The following is a 20,335-nucleotide window of genomic DNA, read 5'->3' on the forward strand; positions in this document are numbered from 1 at the left end:
AAAGAAAGAAAGAAAGAAAGAAAGAAAGAAAGAAAGAAAGAAAGAAAAGAAAGAAAGAAAGAAAGAAAGGAAGGAAGGAAGGAAGGAAGGAAGGAAGGAAGGAAGGAAGGAAGGAAGGAAGGAAGGAAGGAAGGAAGGAAAGAAGGAGGAGGAGGAGAAGGAAGGAAGGAAGGAAGGAAAGAAAGAAAGAAGGAAAGAAAGAAAGGGAAAGGAAAAGAAAAAAAAAAAAAACAGGGTAAAGAAGTCCTCAAATAACAAGCAGAAGTAGCTAGTCTATCTATTTTGAAAACTGTTAGCTGAGACAGGAAGGGCTTTCAAATATGAATCACTCCTTTTCAAATGTATCTAAGAAAAAGGTACAATTTTTCCACACCATCGTCTTTCAGTAATCTATCTACATTTAATGTTTATCCATCTTTTCACAGCTTGATAGCACATCTCTTGTTGTGGCTTGACAGCTGATTTGTTTTAATAACTGAATAATATTTGATATACAATTTGCTTATTCATTCACCTATTGAAGGACATCTTGGTTGTTTTCAGTTTCAAGTACATTTTTAATTTGAAGAAATAAAAGTATAAAGACTTTTAGTTCAAGATAAAAGACTTAAACACTTGTCTCCCCTCCCTGAGAACTTATTATAGTGATAGTAAAGGAACAAATGGACTATACCTACGATGTAAAAAGAACTGAAGGAAGGGGTGAGTGGGTACTGAGGAGTAGATGCAACTTCGACAAATTTCTGGAAGACAAAAAGTAGCATGAAGCAAAGCACAATAAGCCCAAACCCAAAATAAGTTGCTAAGATGTACATTTTTTCTATAGTCCAAATGAAACCTTGTCTCCGACCCGGATGAACCATGAGGACATTATGCTAAGTGAAGTAAGCTAGTTATAGAAAGACAAATATTGTATGATGCCACTTATATGAGGTATCTAGAGTAGTCAAATTCATAGAAACAGAAAGCAGAATAGTGGGTGCTAGGGGCTTAGGGGATGTGGAAATAGGGAGCTCTTTAATGGGTACAGAATTTCAGTTTAGCAAGATGAAAAAGTTCTGGAGATTTTTTTTTTTTCCCCTTAAGATCCATCAATTAATTGTTCAAAATAATGCCCCATTTTAGTTGGCTTCATTTTTAGACCATAACTGAACTTACTCAGCTTTGACTTTCCTTGCTTATTTGGGTCCTTCATTCTTTCCTTCTCTCCCTCCCTTCCTACTTTCTTCCTGCCTTCCTCCTCCCTCTCTCCCTTCCTTGGGTAACCGCTTTTCTTTTTTCTTTATGTTGTTGACCAGAAATAACACACCATCTTCACCATATCACTAACACCTTCCAGCTTTTTACTATTTATGGCATGGATGGTGAATTATTTTTCAAGACATATTTCTCGAATCCCAATGTGGATCAGTACACTACTGTCATCTAGGATTTCTTTACATTAGACTTCTGGGGAAGTTATTCCATATTAACTTACCTCATAGTTCCTGCTTCTTTTTGTGATGTTTTCTCAACTTTAACTTCTATATTTTCTTTGCATTTGGCAGGGGTGGGGGTGTAAAAATGTTTTTTTTCTTAATTTCCAAGAGCTCATTCTTGTTTTCTGTTTCTTTTTCGTAACATATTTATTTGATGGAATAATTATCTTATTTAATAAAAAAACTTTAAGTTCTTGTGTTCCCTGACAACTCAGTTTTTTTTTCCTGTATCCATTGCTCTAACTTATTTTTCATGCAGTTTATTTCCTTCTTATAGCTTTATTAACATCAATAGGTTTTTAGCCTCTGGCATCCAACATTGTTTTCCGTTTCTGTGTATTTGACTACACTAGGTATCTCATATAAACTGGTATGGGTTTTCTTTGTTTTTATGTATAGAGTATGTTTTCTTCCAGTCTTCCTTTAAATAGAATGGCCAATGGAAGCTCTGTTAGTTGGACTTACTGTCCTGCAAACTTTGCTAGCATTAATTATATTGTTTAAGCTTTCAAAAGAATGACTAAATCTAATACCAGAACTATCAAAATTTAGGAGAGAATATGAGCGAATTCTAATTTTTCATAGCACAGGCATATATTTGACAGATAAATATCTAAAGTTTTAAAATACATCAAGAAATAGTGGTTCTAGCATATTACTTGGTATTTTCATGATAACCACAAAAATAACTAACAAGAAACTTAAAAATGACTTATAAGGAGCAAACAGGAAAAGAAGAGGCAGTTAGGAACATTGTTTTCCAGTATAACCCCTTCTGTACTATTTTTTAAAATCATAAGCATGTATTTCTTAAAAAAGAGTGCAAATAAAATGATGAAAACAGGAGAAAATGTAAGAAATTTGGAAGTAAAAAGAAAAAAATGAATTTGAATTCTAAAAAGAAAAATTCAAATATTCATTTATATGTATTAAATTTCTTGAACAGAAGGAGAATACTGTTGCCAAGGAGACCAAAGCAACTGTTCAGCTCTTTAAAAAAAATCCATGGCAATTTATTCCGCATAATATTACATCCTACTCCAGCTTTATAAAAGCCAATAAAATGGTTTTAATGAGCGCCTTGGAACTTAGTTTACATTGTCACTAACATTTATTAAACATTTGGTTTATGGAATCTACCATAGTGATAAGAATACAGTAAAAGTCAGATGACCTAGGTTTGAGTCCCAATGTTACCACTTAAAAGCCACATCTCCTTCAGCAAGTCACTTTTCTTTTATGAGCTTAAGATTCTTTACTTGTAAAAAAGGGGATAACTACTACCTGCCTAACACACTGTTGCTGTGAACAGCAAATGAGACTTAGAGTATTCTACTTACGTTGAAACACTACAGAAATAAATTCCAGGAATAAGGACTGGCATTTCCCAAAAGGAATAAAACCATATGTAGATACTCTGTACTCTTCATTGACTAAATGCCAAATTCAGTATTAGAAAAACGTGAACAAAAAATGTTATATAAACTAGTGTTGTAAAAATTGGATTGAACTAGGTGGCAGATCCAAGCTCCCATCTAGGTTCCCCAACTAGATAATGCCTACAATTTCTTTGGGTCTCTACACAAGGACCCTGGGGTAGACCACCTTTGTAAGGGTGTGTCATGGGTGTATTTCCCATCACATAGCGATGATTTAAAAGGAAATTTGGTCACCACCTTTTCTATCTGGGCTACATTAGGAGGCACAGAAAGTCATGTGAGTGACCTTGAAAAAAACTTCTACTGTTAGACTAATGTTTGAATCACTGGCTTAGATTGAAGTATTTTATTTCCACTTTCAGGCTGTTTAAAAGCCTACGCTACCTTGAACTTTACATGATACTCTTTCTCAACACACACCTACATTTTGAGATCAGAGTGCTCTATTTGCTATTTCTTAAAATGCCATGGCCAACTCCTGCCTCCACATCATTGTTGATATATAGGAAATTCAACACCTTTGTGGAAACTGCTATAGCAGGTTGAGCTGCTCTGCCCTGTGTCCTAGCTGTATTCCTCATCCAGCCACTGACCCACCCACTTTGCCAGTGCCTAACATCTTACAGACAGGATTGCTTTTAAAAAGAAAATTCACAATGGATAGAACAGGACATATTATATTGAGAGAACCTGGCTTCTGGGCCAGCACAACTTGTCTATAATTTGACAGAATGTATGAAAGCACTGAAAGAACGAACTAGGAAGGAGGTGAGTGACATAGCCATAGAGCATAGAAGGAGAGAGCACTGGTAATAGAGTCATCTGTTCACTGCCTGGAGGAGAAATGCCTTGATCCAGGACTTGTTGGGTTCTAGTGGTAAGATAGTCCCATCGTGGAGATGTGTGCATTTACTTGATGCTGTTAAATGTTGTGTCATATATCTGACTCCCTGTGACTTGATTTCATGATCACCAAAAATCATCTTTTGACTTCTCTTATGGTACATCTAGAAAATGTCCTGAATAGAAACAAATCTACTTAGCTATTACATCGGTACCATACGTTAATAAAACATTCTGAATTCAGACATCAGTTTCTGTGACACTGAGCACAGTGAGTCCATCCTGAGACAAGGTAGGCTCACAAATTAGGCTGAAAGCTCAGGAATTGGAAGGTCACATTCTGGACTTGTAAATTTACCAACAGAAAGCCACCCCATGGAAACTACATGTAGTATTCCAGACTGCCCCAATAAACACCCTGTCTTGCATCGTTTTCTTTTTAACATTTGCACACACACCTGTGTTTATTTAAGCCCTTAAAGACATACTAATGCCCTTCTATGACCTGGTCTTTACATACCCTTCCTAAATTTTCTATGTACCCTGAGTGACAGCAGAAATAAAAGTTCTTAATATACACATTAAAATTTTTCTCTCTCTGCTTATCGTAGTTCTCCTTATGTTAGCAAGTCTAATTTTAACTAATTCTGAAAGTTGAGCACAAATAACATTTTTTCATAAAGACTTTTCAAAATACACCAACCAAGACTAAGATTAGTAATTTTAGTGACCAACACAAGTAGCAAATTGCCCTCTGATCAATTTATAACTTACTATGTGCCTCATCTGAGTCACGAAGAATTGGTGGCATTTGGTAAGTTCCTTTTTTAATTAAATAGGTATTCATCAGGTGTTAAACTCAGTTTCTCTATGTTAAAAACTACACAGGCCATCAACGTGTAATGTAAGAAATGCTATGAGTCTGATTTTATTTTACATTTCTGCACTCTAAATTTCAGTGCCCTGAGACATAGTCTAGCTTACCTATAGTATCAATCTGCAGTAGACACAGTTTCTCCATTAAATGTATTCTCTCCTATTAAGAGAGGATCAATGAAGAAATGTATTATATTTATTAAATAATAAATTACTTAAATCTATTCCTCTATTAAGGATATTTATTACTTGTCCCTATTATTTATGCTTTTCCTTACCTTCTATGTTCTTTAAAGATATGATTCATATCTATTTTATCTTTCTGTCTCTCACAGGTTTCAGCCAGTGCCTTATATTCAGAGGCGCTTTAAATACAAATTAAAAATTTCTTTTCCACTTTCAATGAAGTTTATCTTCATTCTTTTTATTTTAGTATGTTTTATTTTATTTATTTATTTTTGAGACAGAGTCTCAATCTGTCACTCAGGCTGGAGTGCCGTGTCTGCAATCTCAACTCACTGCAACCCCCACCTCCTGGGTTCAAGCAATTCTCCAGCCACAGGCTCCTGAGTAGCTGGGACTACAGGCACATGCTATCTTGCCTGGCTAATTTTTTTTTGAATTTTTAGTAGTGACGGAGTTTCACTATGTTGGCCAGGCTGGTCTTGAACCCCTGACCCCACCCAGGTGATCGATCCGCCTCAGCCTCCAGAGTGCTAGCATTACAAGCATAAGCCACCGTGCCCGATCTCTCTTCATTCTTTTTATATGTATCCTGCCTTCTAATGAAGTCTTCCTTGAACATCTCAGTCCGCAGTTTACTCCTACTTTTGAACTATAGGAACTACCTATAAACCATTTAATTGCCACCAAAACTACTCTAGCATTATTATTTTATGTGTATTTCATAGGTGTCTTTAATATTTCAGTATATCCCAATAATACATATGCAGAGAATGGACAATGGAGAAATACAAATTCATTCAATCTTTTAAAAATCATTCGGGGCAGGGTGTGGTGGTTCATGCCTACAATCCCAATACTTAGGGAGGCTGAGGTGGGAGAATTGCTTGAGGCTCAGAGTTCAAGACAAGCCTGGGCAACATAGACCCCATTTCCACAAAAAAAATTTATTTTTCTAAATTAGCTGGGCGTGGTGGCATGTGCCTGTAGTGCCAGCTATTTGGCAGGCTAAGGCAGAAGGATCACTTGAGCCTAGGAGTTCAAGGCTGCAGTGAGTGCATGAGCTGTGACTGTGCCACTGCACTCCAGCCTGGACAACATAGCAAGACCCTGTCTAAAAAAAAATAAATAAAATCAATCAGGAGACTCATTAGTAAAAGCATAGTTAAAACTGGCATCTAAAGAGAACAAAAAGTCTTGCTTCTCCAAGTGTGGGCCACAGACCAGCAGCAGTAGTATCACCTGGAAATTCATTCTTAGGAAATTCATTCAGAATCTGAGGCCCCCACCCCAGGCCTCCTGAATCATAATCTGTATTTCAAGATCCCCAGGTGATCTGTAAGCACATTAAGGTTTGAGAAGCATTGATTTAGGCTGTAGAGGAAGAATTATTCGTCCAATATACATATGGCCAATTAACACTAAATACCTCCTTATAATTGCTTATTTGTTGGTCTTCCTCATCTGCTGACTGAGGCTTGTTGAGGGCAGGAACTCTTTCTATTTTCCTCACAATTGTTTCCTGGTTCTAACAAGACCTCAAAAATGCACTTGGCACTCAATATTTTTTTGCTGAATGAATGACTGAACAAAGTAAAACAAAACTTTCAGAAAGAGAAGCCTTAAGGAAATTCATTTGTACATGTCACATTCTACCATACAAATTCCTTAATTCAGTGTCATTAATTCTATTTTAAATGTGCTGCCTTCTCTACTTCAACAAAGGTATTTTATGCACTTGACAAAGCAAAGGCTTGGATTGTCTTCCTCTGTTGGGGCCACCAGGGACCTCTTTTACAAGTAAGACAGCTGCATTTTAATTCTGATTGTCACAAATCCATCCCAAATGCCTGCACAAGGTTTAATTACCGCAACAACTTGGAGGCGGGGAGGTGTTGATAGAGAAGTAATGGTTAAGGCAAAAACAATCCTGTATCAAGAGTATCATATGAAACCTGGAAAACACGGGTTCCTTGAACAGAATAATTCCAGAAAATAGCTGCCGGTAAGGGAAAGAAGAGGTAAGCGGCTTGCCTTTCCCAAGAGCAAAAGGTGATACTAGAAAATACCAGGGAGTGATAAAAGACCAGCGACTACCTAACGACTGAAGGAGGAAACACAGCAGGCCAGAACTACAGCGGATAGCGGTTAGAAACGCCCAGTAAGGGTGCCAGAAACCACTTTCAGGTTGTGGAGAAGGAAGTTGAGGGAGAAAAAAGGAAAGGAAATCGTTGTTTAGCGTATAACTTACAATGATGATGATTCATTTTTTCTTTTTTTTAAGAAAGAGAGAAGACAGCACTTGAAGGGAAAGAGAGTAGAGAGGAGGAAGGGAGGGTACAATTGAGAGCACTGCAAAAGGAAGCGAAGCAGATGTTGCCGCCCGTCTAGGGCGGTCTGAAGGCGGCAGCCCACGCATAGGTGGGTGGCAACGCCCTGCTCCGCTGCCCGCGGGGCGCTGGGTGGGCACAGGAAAGAGCGGACTGTGTGTGGGAGGAGGCGACGGATGCCAGGCTGACCAGGTACCCACCTTATCCCAGCGAAGCCACTGCCCGATGGCCGTGTCCAGCTGAGGGTCCCCGGTGTGGTAGGGGGCGTAGAGCAGATTGGAGTTCAGGTCTCCCTCTGTGTTTTCGGCCATGGCAGCCAGACAGCCGTGCGGGCCAGGGGCCGGCGAAGACACTGAGATGGGGTGGGGGTGGCCTGGGGTGCACTCACCAGGGTCCGGACGTCCCCACCTCACTGAAGGGCATTGGAGACCAACCGCAGGGTGCTTGCAACAGCTCCCGCTGCGGCGTGAGGGAACAGGGAGAGAGGGGGCTTATGGCTGCCTGCTCCCCAGGGGACCAGGTCCGGGTCTCTGGACGAAGTGACTGAGGCGGTCGCGCAGCGAGAGAACAACAACAGTCCCAGATGTCTGGGTCCTGGCCCCGCCGCCGCAGCCACCGCCCTTGGCCACGCCCCGCGCCTTAGGCACCGCCCATTCCCGCCCCTGCTGATTTAAGTCCCCGAAGCTCCACGCGCGAGCCTGGGTGCTCACTCTCCACGCCTCCGAAGTAGCACGTACGTGTTTACCGCCCACCGGAGTGGCGAGGCAATGGTGCACGGCTTTTTCTATTTTTTAATTTGCCATGCGTATCCTTTCCTTGATCTGCCCTCACAGCTACCACTAGCAAACTGCCTTCGCGCTTGCCCTGCGGGTCCCCAGCGCGCGCGCAGGCCCCTAGGTTCTCTTGGAGGCACCCGCCCGTAGGGGGGGCTGTGTGAGCTCTCTGCGCACTGCCTCACGGGGTTGTAGTTCTATCCTTTGTCTGAACTCGGCGGAGACCGCCGCCGAGACTACGACTCCCAGCAGCTCCGCGCCCTCCCTTTCCTCAAAGAAAAAGATCTACCTTGAGGCAATTCCTTACGGACACCACCTATCCCGGTTAGTTAGGTTGGGCTATGTGGCCCTGGCATTAAATTAAACAAGGAATGACATAGTAAGGGAACAACGTGGAATCCGTTTAGTGCTGTACAGTTTACTAATCGCGTTCTATCGCTTCAATCCATTAGTGAGGTAGAGGGACGTAGTCCTTTCCTGTTTTACACACAAAGAAGAAACTGACTCTCTGATACAACTCTCCTAACAGGCAGAGTTCTTAAGTGGTTGAGCTAGGGTTCCAGTCTCATTTCAGATCCCCTCAGCTGGCAGTTATTTTATTAGTCGGTGCAAAAATAACTGCGGTTTTTGCCATTAAAAATAATGGCATTAAAAGTAATGGCAGCTGGGCCCGGTGGCTTACCCTTGTAATTCCAGCACTTTGGGAGGCCTAGGCGGGTGGATCACCTGAGGTCAGGAGTTCGATAAGAGCCTAGCCAACATGGCAAAACACCGTCTCTACTAAAAATACAAAATTAGCCGTGCTTGGTGGCAGGTGCCTGTAATCCCAGCTACACGAGAGGCTGAGGCAGGAGAATCACTTGAACCTGGGAGGCGGAGGTTGCCATGAGCCGTGATGGCGCCATTGCATTCCAGCCTGGGCAACAAGAGGGAAACTGCGTCTCAAAAAAAAAAATAAAAAAGTAATGTCACAAACGGCAATGACTTTTGCACCAACCTAATAGCTCTGCTGCTGCGTGGACTGGGAGGTAGGGAGAACAAGATTACTGGAAAATAGATGAGGAAATTGTTGAGGGAAGATGGGTCGGCATTTAACCTTAATATAAGAATGTATAAACATCAGAAGATACCAAGAGTAATGATAATGGGAATATGGAGAAAGAAGAAATTGGTTCACGCAAATTAAGATAATCTTCTGTTACTTTTTAGCTGCCTCTCCTATGGAATGCTCACCTAAGTTGAGGTCTGGGAAATGCTAAGAAGTGCTGACCTGTCAGCCACCTAGCTGCTCCTCCGTTTCTTCGTTTGGCCTTCTTAGAATTGCTATGATTTTGACCAAATATATTACAATTCTTTCCATAGTCAGCTTTTTTGTAAGGAGAGTATGATAATATTTATATCATGGCTGTACAGTAACTTAATAAAGGGCGTTAGGCTGCTTTGAGGTTCACAGATAAAAAGACATAATAAATTCAAAGTATTACTTTATTTCCTTTAAAGTGCCATTTACCATAATAAAATCCAAACTATGAAGATACAAAAGGATTGTGGTGCCAGTTTCTGAAAAACATGCCATAGTTGAGAGTTGCAGTTTTTGCTAAGCGATTGTTTCTTTTGTGGAGTCAGCAAGACTCTTGTTCTTTTAATCACACAAGCCCTGGGAAACAAGCACATGTCCTGGAGAGAAATGCATCTTTCACTGCCATCACCATTATAGTCCACGATACATATTAAACATTTACTCTCTGCTAAGCATTATGGTAGGAGCTGAGACTACAAGAATCTATATAATTGTTCATTTTGAGAAATAACATTTGAGGAGACAGGATATATTTAAGAAAATAAAGCCCATGATAAATAGCAAATGCTGCAAACAACTGTTAATGAATTTACATCTGAGGAGGTCAATGAAAAAAGCATCAAGCAGGAGGGATCTGCACTGGGCTTTCAGAAAAAAAAATAAACAAGTTGAGAATAAGGTAGATCTTTCAAACTCATAGACCAGTGGTTCTCATATTTCCCTAGAAGTTTGTTTAAATTCATATTCCTGGACACTGCCTCCAGAGATTCTGAATCAATACATTGGCACAGGGCCTAGGTACCTGCATATTTGAAATATCTATTGACTGTCACAGAGTTGGCCATAATCTCACAACTCAGTGTGATTAGAAGGACCACTGTGTTGATGTCCTCTGGAAGGTTATTAAGAAATACAAAATTTCAGACCCTACTCCAGCTCTGCTTCATCAGAATACACATTTTAACAAAATTCAATAATGATTTATATTTAAATTTGGTAAGCAGTGTTTTGTATAAGACAATTCTTATTCAGTTCATTTCTGAGAAACACTACCAAATCAACAGAGCTTTCAAGAGATGGAAAAAAAAGAGTCAACTAGCCTTCACTTTTATCAGCAAGATCATAGCAGATGGTAACTGGTTACCAGAAATCTTGCCCAGCGGATTAGGTTTGTTGTTTGGATGTTGGAGGGTAACCAAGGAGACCCAGAACTCATCAAATCCAACAACAGTGTCTAAGTGTGTTCAGCAGAGGAAGTATAGTAGTTCCTCTAGTCTGGGAAAGCTCACAGCTTTCATTTCTGTTGGAATTTGCCTGCATTTCTTGCTGGCATCCTGCATTTTTATTTATTGAGCCTGGCAACATTAGCTGTGGTTATGAAAAAGAATATCCTTCTTGGTCCCCATATAGTCATACATCACTTAATAACAGGGATATGTTCTGAGAAATGCATCATTAGGTGATTCTGTTGTCTTAACATCATAGAGTATACAAACCTAGATGGTATAGCCCACTATACACCTAGGCTATATGGTATAGCCTATTGCTCCTTGGCTACAAACCTGTACAGTATGTTGCTGTACTGAATACTATAGGGGATTGTAACACAATTGTAAGCATTTGTGTATCTAAACATATCTCAGTATAGAAAAGGTACAATAAAAACATGGTATAAAAGATTAAAAAATGGCACATCTATATAGGGCACTTAACATGAATGGAGCTTGCAGGACTGAAAATAGCTCTAAGTGAGTCTATGAGTGAGTGGTCAATGAATGGGAAGGCCTAGGGCACTACTGTACATGACTGTAGCCTTTATAAGCACTGTACACATTAGCCTAGGTTTACACTGGATCAGGATCATCAAGACATTACTCAGTCATAGGAATTTTTCAGCCCCATTATAATGTTATGGGACCACTGTTGTATATGCTTTTCTTTGATTGAAACATCCTTATGCAGCACATGACTGCATTATATTTATTACATATATATAATATGTTACAGATATTATTTATAATGGACCTAATATTTTAGAATCATATATATATCTTACCCTCAAGTGATTTAGAAAAATACTACGTGTATGTCTACATGAATATGTATTATATATGTATACATACAAACATATATACTATATAGTTAAATAAATAGCAAAGGACAAAGCAAATTGAAGAAAATGTTAACAGTAGGTAGATCTGAGTAAAGAATATATGGGTGGGCCAAGCATGGTGGCTCACATCTGTAATCCCAGCACTTTGGGAGGCCAACGCGGGTGGATCATGAGATCAGGAGTTCAAGAGCAGCCAGGCCGACATTGTGAAACGCCGTCTCTACTAAAAATACAAAAATTAGCCAGGCATGGTGGCATTCGCCTGTAATCCCAGCTACTCGGGAGGCTGAGGCAGGAGAATTGCTTGAACCTGGGAGGTGGAGGTTGCAGTGAGCCAAGATCTCATCATTACACTCCAGCCTGGGCGACAAGAGTGAAACTGTTGTCTCAAAGAAAAAAAAAAAAAATATATATATATATATATATATATATACACACACACATATATGTAGGTATTATTTGCACTATTTTTATTTTCATAACTTTGAATTTTTCTTTTCTTTTCTGAGACTTGGTCCTGTTCTGTTGCCCAGGCTGGAGTGAGGTGGTGGGATCATGGCTTGCTGCAGCCTTGACCTCCTGGGCTCAAATGATCCTTCCACCTCAGCCTCTCAAGTAGCTGGGACCACAGGTGCCTGCCGTCACACCCAGCTAATTTTTAAATTATTTGTAGAGATAAGGTCTTGCCATGTTGCCCAGGCTGGTCTTGTGTTCCTGGCCTTGAGCAATCCCTGCCTCAGCCTCCCAAAGTGCTGAGATTACAGGTATGAGCCACCACATCCAGCCATGAAATTATTTTGAAATAAAAAGTTTAAAAGAAAAACCTCCACTGTATAAGAAATATACTATACATTTGTTTGTTATTAAAAAAAAAAAAAATCTAGCCAAGCGTGGTGGCTTATGCCTCTAATCCCAGCGTTTTGGGAGGCCGAGGTAGGAGGATCGCTTTAGCCCAGGAGTTTGACACCAGCCTGGGTAACAGGGCAACACCCTATCTCTACAAATGAACAACAAAAAAAAATTTTTTTAATTAGCTGGGCATGGTGGCTCATGCCTGTAGTCCTTGCTATTTGGGAGGGTGAGGCAGGAAAATCCTTTGAGCCCAGGAGTTCTGGGCTGCAGTGAGCCTTGATTGTGCCACTGCACTCCAGCCTGGACAATGGAACGGAACCCTGTCGCTAAGAAGAGAGGGAAAAAATCTAATTAAAAGACTGGAAGTTCTCATTCTCTTAGAGCAGCAAGAATTTGAATTGTCATTAATATCTGGAAGTTTCCTCCCCAACCAGGTCTTATCTGGTACTTGGAAAACAGGAAGGGTCTGTAGCTTGAGTTCATTAAGGTTTGTGCAGACATCTGCATTGTCCAGAGCTGTAGTGGTCGCTGACACTGGAAGTCTGACAGCTTTCTTCCTGCATACCATTTGTAAGCAATAACCAGGAAACTTGGTTGAGGCTAGGAACCATGAAGCCTCTGTCTAGATTTACCACGTGGCCATCCCTTCTAAAATCTTGCCCATTCTTTGAAATGCTACCATCAGGCAGAGCTTACCTCTCTCTCTCATTACCTTCCTACTTTAAAACTTTAAATCTTGACAAAAATCTATCATTCTGCTCTGTGATTGCTCTGAAAAGAGAAGTATTTTCTTGTTGCTCACAAACATATTTGTTATAAACTCTAGTGAACTCTATTTAAAAAAAAAAGAGAGAGCCAGGAAAGGAAGTATCTTGTAGGCAATTTTCTACTTTTAGCTCTCTTACATAAAAACCTCCTCTGAGACAAGGGGATACAACAAGAACAACAAATGAAAGGATGGTTATCTTTGTGAAAGGGAGGATGGATGCAGAACATACCCAAGAATATAGTGAAGCAAGGCAAAGAACTCAAGGTGTAAAATGTAAGAAAGCCTTTGCTCTTAGGTTTGTGAAGTACAGGGTTGGTACCTGAGAGCCAGTGTCTCATTACATTTGTTGAGATATAATTTACATACTATACAATTCAACCACTTATTTATTTATTAGTATTATTCATTATAATTTTTTTACTGCTTTTTGCAAAGCAGGGCTAGCTCATAGGCAGTGTGTCCAGAGCCTGCCCAGTTCACCCATTTAAAGTATAAAATTCATAGTTTTTGTTACATTCACAGATACATGCAAACATCACTACAGTCAATTAAAACTTTGGTCACCTCTGAAAGAAACCCCGTGCCCTTTAGCCATCAGCTCCCTATCACCTTATCTCCCCACTCCCAGGCCACCAATCTCCTTTGTATCTCTGTGGATTGCCCTGTTCTGAACATTTCATCTAAATGGAATTATATCATACGTGGTCTTTTGTGACTGTTTTTTTTTTCACTTAATGTTTTCAGGGCTCATCTGTGTTGTAGCATACACTTCATTTGTTTTTACAGCTGAATAATATTCCAGTGTATGCATATACCATATTTGTTGATCCATTCATCCTTTGGTGGACATTTGATTCATCTCTGCTTTTTGATTGTTGTGAATAACGCTTCTATAAATATTCATGTATAATTTTTTGTATAAAATGTTTTTGGCTTGGTACAGTGGCTCACACCTGTAATCCCAGCACTTTGGGAGGATGAGACAAGTGGATAACTTGAGATCAGAAGTAAGAGACCAGCCTGGCCAAAATAGTAAAATACCCTGTCTCTACTAAAAATACAAAAATTAGCCGGGTGTGGTGGCACATGCCTGTAATCCCAGCTACTCGGAAGGCTGAAGCAGGCTTCAACCTGGGAGGCTACTCGTGAGGCTGAGAATGGCTTCAACCCAGGAGGTGGAGGTTGCAGTGAGCCAAGATCGCACCACTGCACTCCATCCTGGGCAACAGAGTGAGGGAGAGTCCGAGTCAAAAAAAATTTTTTTTTCATTTCTTGTCAATATATGCCTAACAATGGATTTGTTAGATCATATGGTGACTCTATATTTAACCATTTGAAGAACTGCCAAATTGTTTTTCAAAGTGACTGTACCATTTTACATTCCCTCCAGCAGTGTACGAGGCTTCCAATTTTTCCACAGATTTACCGATGCTTGTTACCATCTGACGTTTCGATTCTAGCCATTTTAGGAAGTGTGAAGTGATATCTCATTGTGGTTTCGTTTGAATTTCCCTGATGACTAAAGACGTTGAGCATCTTTTTATGTGCTTATTGGCTACTGGTATATCTTCCTTTGAGAAGGAAATTAATACATTTTGTCCATTTGTGATTGGGTTATTTGTTCCTTTTTAAAATTATAATATGTAGACAGCATGGCATATTGTAGACAAAGGGAAATTGAATCTGTTGGCGCCAGCTCTTGGTAAGAAACTATGATTTTAAGATGATATTCTATCCTCAGCTATATGCTGGAAATTTTCTAGGATTAGAAGAAAATGACTCATTCTGGACTTCCAACCAGGAAAAAACTCTACATTATTTGGTAAGGTGAGGACTAAAATATATGATTTTCTGTGGATTTTATTGTTAAAAAACACTATGCAAATCATAACTTGGAACAAGTTATACCCATATATACATAGATATGGGTATAGATATAGATAGTATTTATATACATATGGGTTTTATCTTTACTTTTTCTGCCCACCCTTAGGAATATTAGTGAGGAGTGAAATGGCCAAAAGTACACATCAATCTTGATAGCATTCAGCTGCATGTAACTAAAACAAAACTAAGTGGCTTAACAAAGAGAGGTTCACTTTTCTTTTTTGAGACAGAGTCTCACACTGCCGCCTGGGCTGGAGTGCAATGGCGTGATCTCGGCTCACTGCAACCTCCGTTTCCCGGATTTAAGCGATTCTCCTGCCTCAGCTCCCAGAGTGGCTGGGATTACAGGCGCCCGCCACCACGCCCAGCTAATTTTTTGTATTTTTAGATCAGGCCGGTCTCAAACTCCTGACCTCGTGATTCGCCCACCTCGGCCTCCCAAAGTACTGGGATTACAGGCATGAGCCACTGCTCCCAGCCTCATTTTCCTTTTCTAAAGCGTAGGTAGTCAAAGACGTCATCAAGCACCCAGCCTCCTTTTTATCGTTCTGCTCTTTCTTCCTTAATATGTGGTCCACACTCTCATCATCAAAAGATGACTGTGCCACCTTCCACATTGTACTTGAATTTTAGGCAGGAAGAAGGGTGAAGGGCAAAAAGTTCCCGCCAGTCAAGTCCCCCTGCCCACCTTGTTAAAATCGGGAAAGAAACAGCTGCTTTCCCATGCTTCGCCCCGCCTCCGCCCCCAGTAGACTTTTTCTTACATCTCACTGGCCAGAACTGCGGCCTAACTACTCCTGGGAAATCAAGTTTTTGGCTGCACATGTTATTGCCTTGAGCAAAACAGAAGTTCTGATGGTTAGAAAAACAGGAATGATGGATATTAGGTAGTAATTAGCAGAGCTGCCATGGGTGGCAATAGGGGGAAAAAATGCAGCTCAAGAGCTGGAAAATAAATATACAAATCATATAATGTATATTTAAGAGTTTATCATGGTAACTTCTTGGGAACTATAGCATATATCCCATAAAGTTTCTGAGCCTATCTGCATAATTTATCCAACACTTAGATATTGATCTAGCCTGGTCCTGTTGCAAGCACAGCAGTAGATTTCAGCCTAGCAGCGGAAGCCCTGATCAATTACCTTCCCTAGAGTTGAAAGTCTTTGAGGTGCATTCTCAAGGCTGTCACAGCATCCAGAACTACATATTCTCCTTTCTTTCTTCCTACATTTACGGCTGTTCCTTTCTATTTTCATTGCTGACTTTTCTTCTATCAGCCTATTATTTAAATGTTTTTTTTTAAGTTCTTTCTGAAGCCCTTAACTTAATCTTCACTTTTATCCTTTGTAATTTATTATAGCGTGGCTTCAATTATGAATTAATTAATGATGTTTCTCAAACCATGACACCACTTTGTCTTCTGACCTCCCAACCCTATCACTTAGATATCTAATAGACAAGTAGTACGTATTCTTTTTAAAATTCTTTTCATTTTATTTTTAAATTTTTATTTATTTAAATAAAAATTTATTTATTTATTTAAAGACTGGGTTATGAGACTGGCCAAATTTTGTATTTTGATAGAGATGGGATTTCACTGTTTCCCAGGCTGGTCTCAAACTCCTGGGCTCAAACAATCTGCCTGCCTCGGCCTCCCAAAGTGCTATGATTACAGGTGTGAGCCACCACACTCAGCCAGTATTAGGTATTCTGACTCCATTATTCTAATACTACCATTTTAACACCTCTATTTCAATGCTAAGGACACGCTAAGTATAAACAGTTTCATCAGAATTAGGTCAATATTGATGATGAAGAAAATACAGAGTAAATATCAAATTATTTAATATCATGATAAATTTTTTGTCTTAAACTAATTTCTTCAAATTTCACCTTTTATTTTTTAACAATTATATTTGGAATAAGTTCCTTTCTCTTTACACTTTATAACACACATTTGATTCATTGATCATGTTTTGTTCATATCAAATGGACAAGAACTCCATTCGGCATCCTGCCATTGTGTACTTTCTTTTGTGGTCGTTATTTTCACAGAATCTAATTTTTTTCTGTAGTGGTTTTCCATTTTTTTTTTGTTTTGTTTTTGAGAAACAAATAAGTTACAAAGAAAAAATAGAGAGATAGAAAACTGTAGATCAAAAGAGACTTAAGAAACATGTTTGCCAAATGCAATCTGTGGATCTTGTTTGTTCTTGATTGGAACAAATCTACTATCAAAGAAAATTATGAGACAATCTGGGAAATTTGAACACTGACAGAATTTTTAAGGATATTAATGAGTTATTAATTTTTTTGTATGATCATGGTATTTAATTATATTTGTAAAAGAGTCCTTATCTTTTACAAAGACTTGCTGAAGTATTTCCTAATGAGATAATATGAGGTCTTGGATTCACTTCAAAATATTCTGGAGGTAGGAAAAGTAGGTGTGCGTATAGGTAAAACAAAACGACCTTGAGTTAGTAATTGTTGAAGCTAAGTGATAGGTACATGGAACTTCATAATACTAGTTTCTATACTTTTGAATATTTTGAATTTTTCCATAATAAAAAGTGAGATATGTAAATAAATCCTGTGAAGCAGATTTGTTTCTCTAAAAATTACATTTTTTTACATATATTTTTTTTTTGCTGCGTGATTTTATTACTATAAATATACAGTAAAAACAAACGGGCCCATCTGAGCACATCAAATGGCAGCAGGTATGAGTCCCAGCGGGCCATTCTGCAGCCCGAGCTTCACGCAGAGCCCTGGCACCAGGACTGACAGCCAGAGGCTGGGGCCTTGGCAGAGCGGGAGGAGAGGTGGGGTTGTGGGGAGGTGCGTTGGGGAGAGGCGCGTGGGGAGATGCCCGGGCCGAGTGCACACACACGTGGGAGCATATGCGTATGTGTATGTGTATGCGTACGCATGTGCGTGGGAGCATGTGTGTATGCGTGTGTGTGCAAATGTGCCTGAGCATGTGTGCGTGAACGTGGGAGCATGTGTATGTGTGAGCATGTGTGTGTATGAGCATGTGCAAGTGACTGTGCATAAGCATGTGTGCGTGAACGTGAGAGCATGTGTGTGCATGTGCACGAGGGCAGGAGGGGGGCTGGCCTGGGTGCGCAGGGAGCTGGGTGTGGGGACCACTGCTGGGTCTCCCCTGAGCGCCCAGGAAGCAGAGCTTGTGCTCGGAGCCACCTGAACCTCAGGGAGGGCAGTGAGCTGCCCCACAGCCCTCTGATCCCCAGGCCCGGCTGCAGGGCAACCTCCCCGCCCAGGCCAGAAGACCCGCACATTTCTGACCTGTCCCCTGCAGAATGAGCTGGGCCTGCTAGGAGGGTTGCTCAGAGTTCCAATGCCAGGAAGAACTGCCCGTGCGCGGAAAGCTGGAGGGAGGAGCGAGGACTTCACCTGGGAAGACGGAGAAAGGCTTTGAGGAGATGTGGTATGGTGTGTTTCTGTGGGTACTGGTGTCTTCTCTCTTCTGTCATGTCCCCGTTGGATTACTGGCCCTCTTCACCCTCAGACATCACAAATATGGTGCAGCTATTGCTGGAGTTTACCGAGCAGCAGGAAAGCAAATGATACCATTTGAAGCCCTCACTTTTGGCACTGGACAGACGTCTTGCGTCGTGGTGGTCTCCTTTTTACGGATTTTAGCTACTCTATAGCATACATCCTTATGCCTAGATGTTGAACCTAAACTTTATGGAATCCTCCAAAAGAATACATTAGGGAGTGTAGAGTTTTCTTAGTTCTTCAAATGAAGCAACTTGGGTGAACGGGAAAGTGAAGGACAACATCTTAACCTTTTCTTCAGTTCGAAGTTCATAGAATTGAAGACTTTTGTGGACTCCCATTGTTCTCAACCAAAACAAAACAAGTCTCCTGGCTTTCTTTTTTGAAGATACTTAATTTAAGCAGTTTTCACATGTACCTTTACCCAAGTCAAGTCAACTGTGCCTCTGGGGTGGTATCCCTTGCACTGAAGTTTACAATATTCTGTGAGATGTTGCATATTTTAAAAAACTATGGAAGATACTGGTTTATTTCAAATGGGCAGAGTATGTTGTATTAAAATCTTAGTTTATCTAAAAAAAAAAATGGCAATTTTAGCCATCAGTTTTATTTAGTTATCAGTTCTATTTAGACAGAGAGAGACCTTGTCTCAAACTAAGTAAATAAAATTTTTATTTATTTTGAGACAAGATCTCACTGTGTCTCCCAGGCTGGAGTACAATGGTGTGATCCGAGCTCACTGCAACCTCCACCTCCTGGGTTCAAGCAATTCTCCTGTCTCAGCCTCCTGAGTAGATGGGATTACAGGCATGCACCACCCCCACACCTGGCTAATTTTTGTATTTTTAGTAGAGACGGGGTTTCACCATGTTGGTAACGCTGGTTTAAACTTCTGACCTCAAGTGATCGATCCACCTGCTTCAGCCTCCCAAAGTGTTGGGATTACTGGTGTGAACCACTGCACCCGGCCTTATTTGGTGTTATTTCTATTAGTAATGTTTCTTACAAATTGGATAGAAAACTGATCATTTGTACTCATTTCTTAGCTGTCCATTAAAAACTTGTCAGAAGTTTTGTTTGGATGTTTCAGCTGCAAGTTACAACAAACTTTAACTCAGCTGGTTTCAACTATAGGGGAATGCACCACTTCCCATAACAAAAAGTTCTACATTGGAACCACCACTCCAGGATTGATTCATTCAATGGCTTGGAACTCTGCCATCCTCAGGATCCAGTGATGTCCTGATGTCCAAGGACTGAAAAGGATTGTGTGTCTCTATTTATTAGCTTGAGAAACCTTTCCAGAGTTCCTTGGATGCTTTCTACTCACATCTGTTTGCCGAAATTAGGTACACGCCTAATTAATCCCTGGCAAGGTGAATGAGTGCCTTAGATCAGTCCCAATTCCCTTCTGTAGGCTTGGAGTTAGAGAGACTTAGCAGGAAAATGGAACTTATTCAAAGGTAGAGCTCTGCCAGCATGGGAAAAGGGAGAAGTGCCTGCAATAGGAGAAACAACAAAAAGAGAGGTGGAGACAACAGATGCTGGAAACGATGCGGAGTAAAAGGAACACTTTTACACTGTTGGTGGGAGTGTAAATTAGTTCAACCATTATGGAAGACAGTGTGGCAATTCCTCAAGGATATAGAAATAGAAATTCCGCCGGGCGCGGTGGCTCAAGCCTGTAATCCCAGCACTTTGGAAGGCCGAGGCGGGTGGATCACGAGGTCAAGAGATCGAGACCATCCTGGTCAACATGGTGAAACCCCGTCTCTACTAAAACTACAAAAAATTAGCTGGGCATGGTGGCGCGTGCTTGTAATCCCAGCTACTCAGGAGGCTGAGGCAGGAGAATTGCCTGAACCCAGGAGGCGGAGGTTGCGGTGAGCCGAGATCGCGCCATTGCACTCCAGCCTGGGTAACAAGAGCGAAACTCCGTCTAGAAAAAAAAAAAAAAAAAAAAA

At 40.5% G+C, this 20,335-nt stretch overlaps 2 protein-coding genes across 2 annotated transcripts in view; one reads left to right on the plus strand and one right to left on the minus strand.

Annotated features, from left to right (window-relative positions):
- PGM2L1 (phosphoglucomutase 2 like 1) overlaps positions 1-8,082 on the minus strand; it is a 62,280-nt gene extending 54,198 nt beyond the window's left edge. Inside the window, exon 1 of the mRNA XM_032259053.1 lies at positions 7,350-8,082. Within this exon, the coding sequence (XP_032114944.1) occupies positions 7,350-7,460 (111 nt within the window). The 5' untranslated portion in view covers positions 7,461-8,082. The remainder of the gene's footprint in view (positions 1-7,349) is intronic.
- Positions 8,083-9,213: 1,131 nt separating this feature from the next.
- Positions 9,214-19,073, plus strand: LOC116537057 (transmembrane protein 170A-like). Its single transcript, XM_032259055.1, has 3 exons — positions 9,214-9,217; positions 13,283-13,285; positions 18,290-19,073. Exon 3 carries the CDS (start codon positions 18,293-18,295, stop codon positions 18,521-18,523), a length of 231 nt encoding a protein of 76 aa, XP_032114946.1. The 5' UTR covers positions 9,214-9,217; positions 13,283-13,285; positions 18,290-18,292; the 3' UTR covers positions 18,524-19,073.
- Positions 19,074-20,335: the final 1,262 nt, after the last annotated feature.

The sequence above is a fragment of the Sapajus apella genome, unplaced genomic scaffold (genome assembly GCF_009761245.1).
Source record: "Sapajus apella isolate SASKATOON/1434 unplaced genomic scaffold, GSC_monkey_1.0 scaffold106, whole genome shotgun sequence".
NCBI lineage: Eukaryota > Metazoa > Chordata > Mammalia > Primates > Cebidae > Sapajus > Sapajus apella.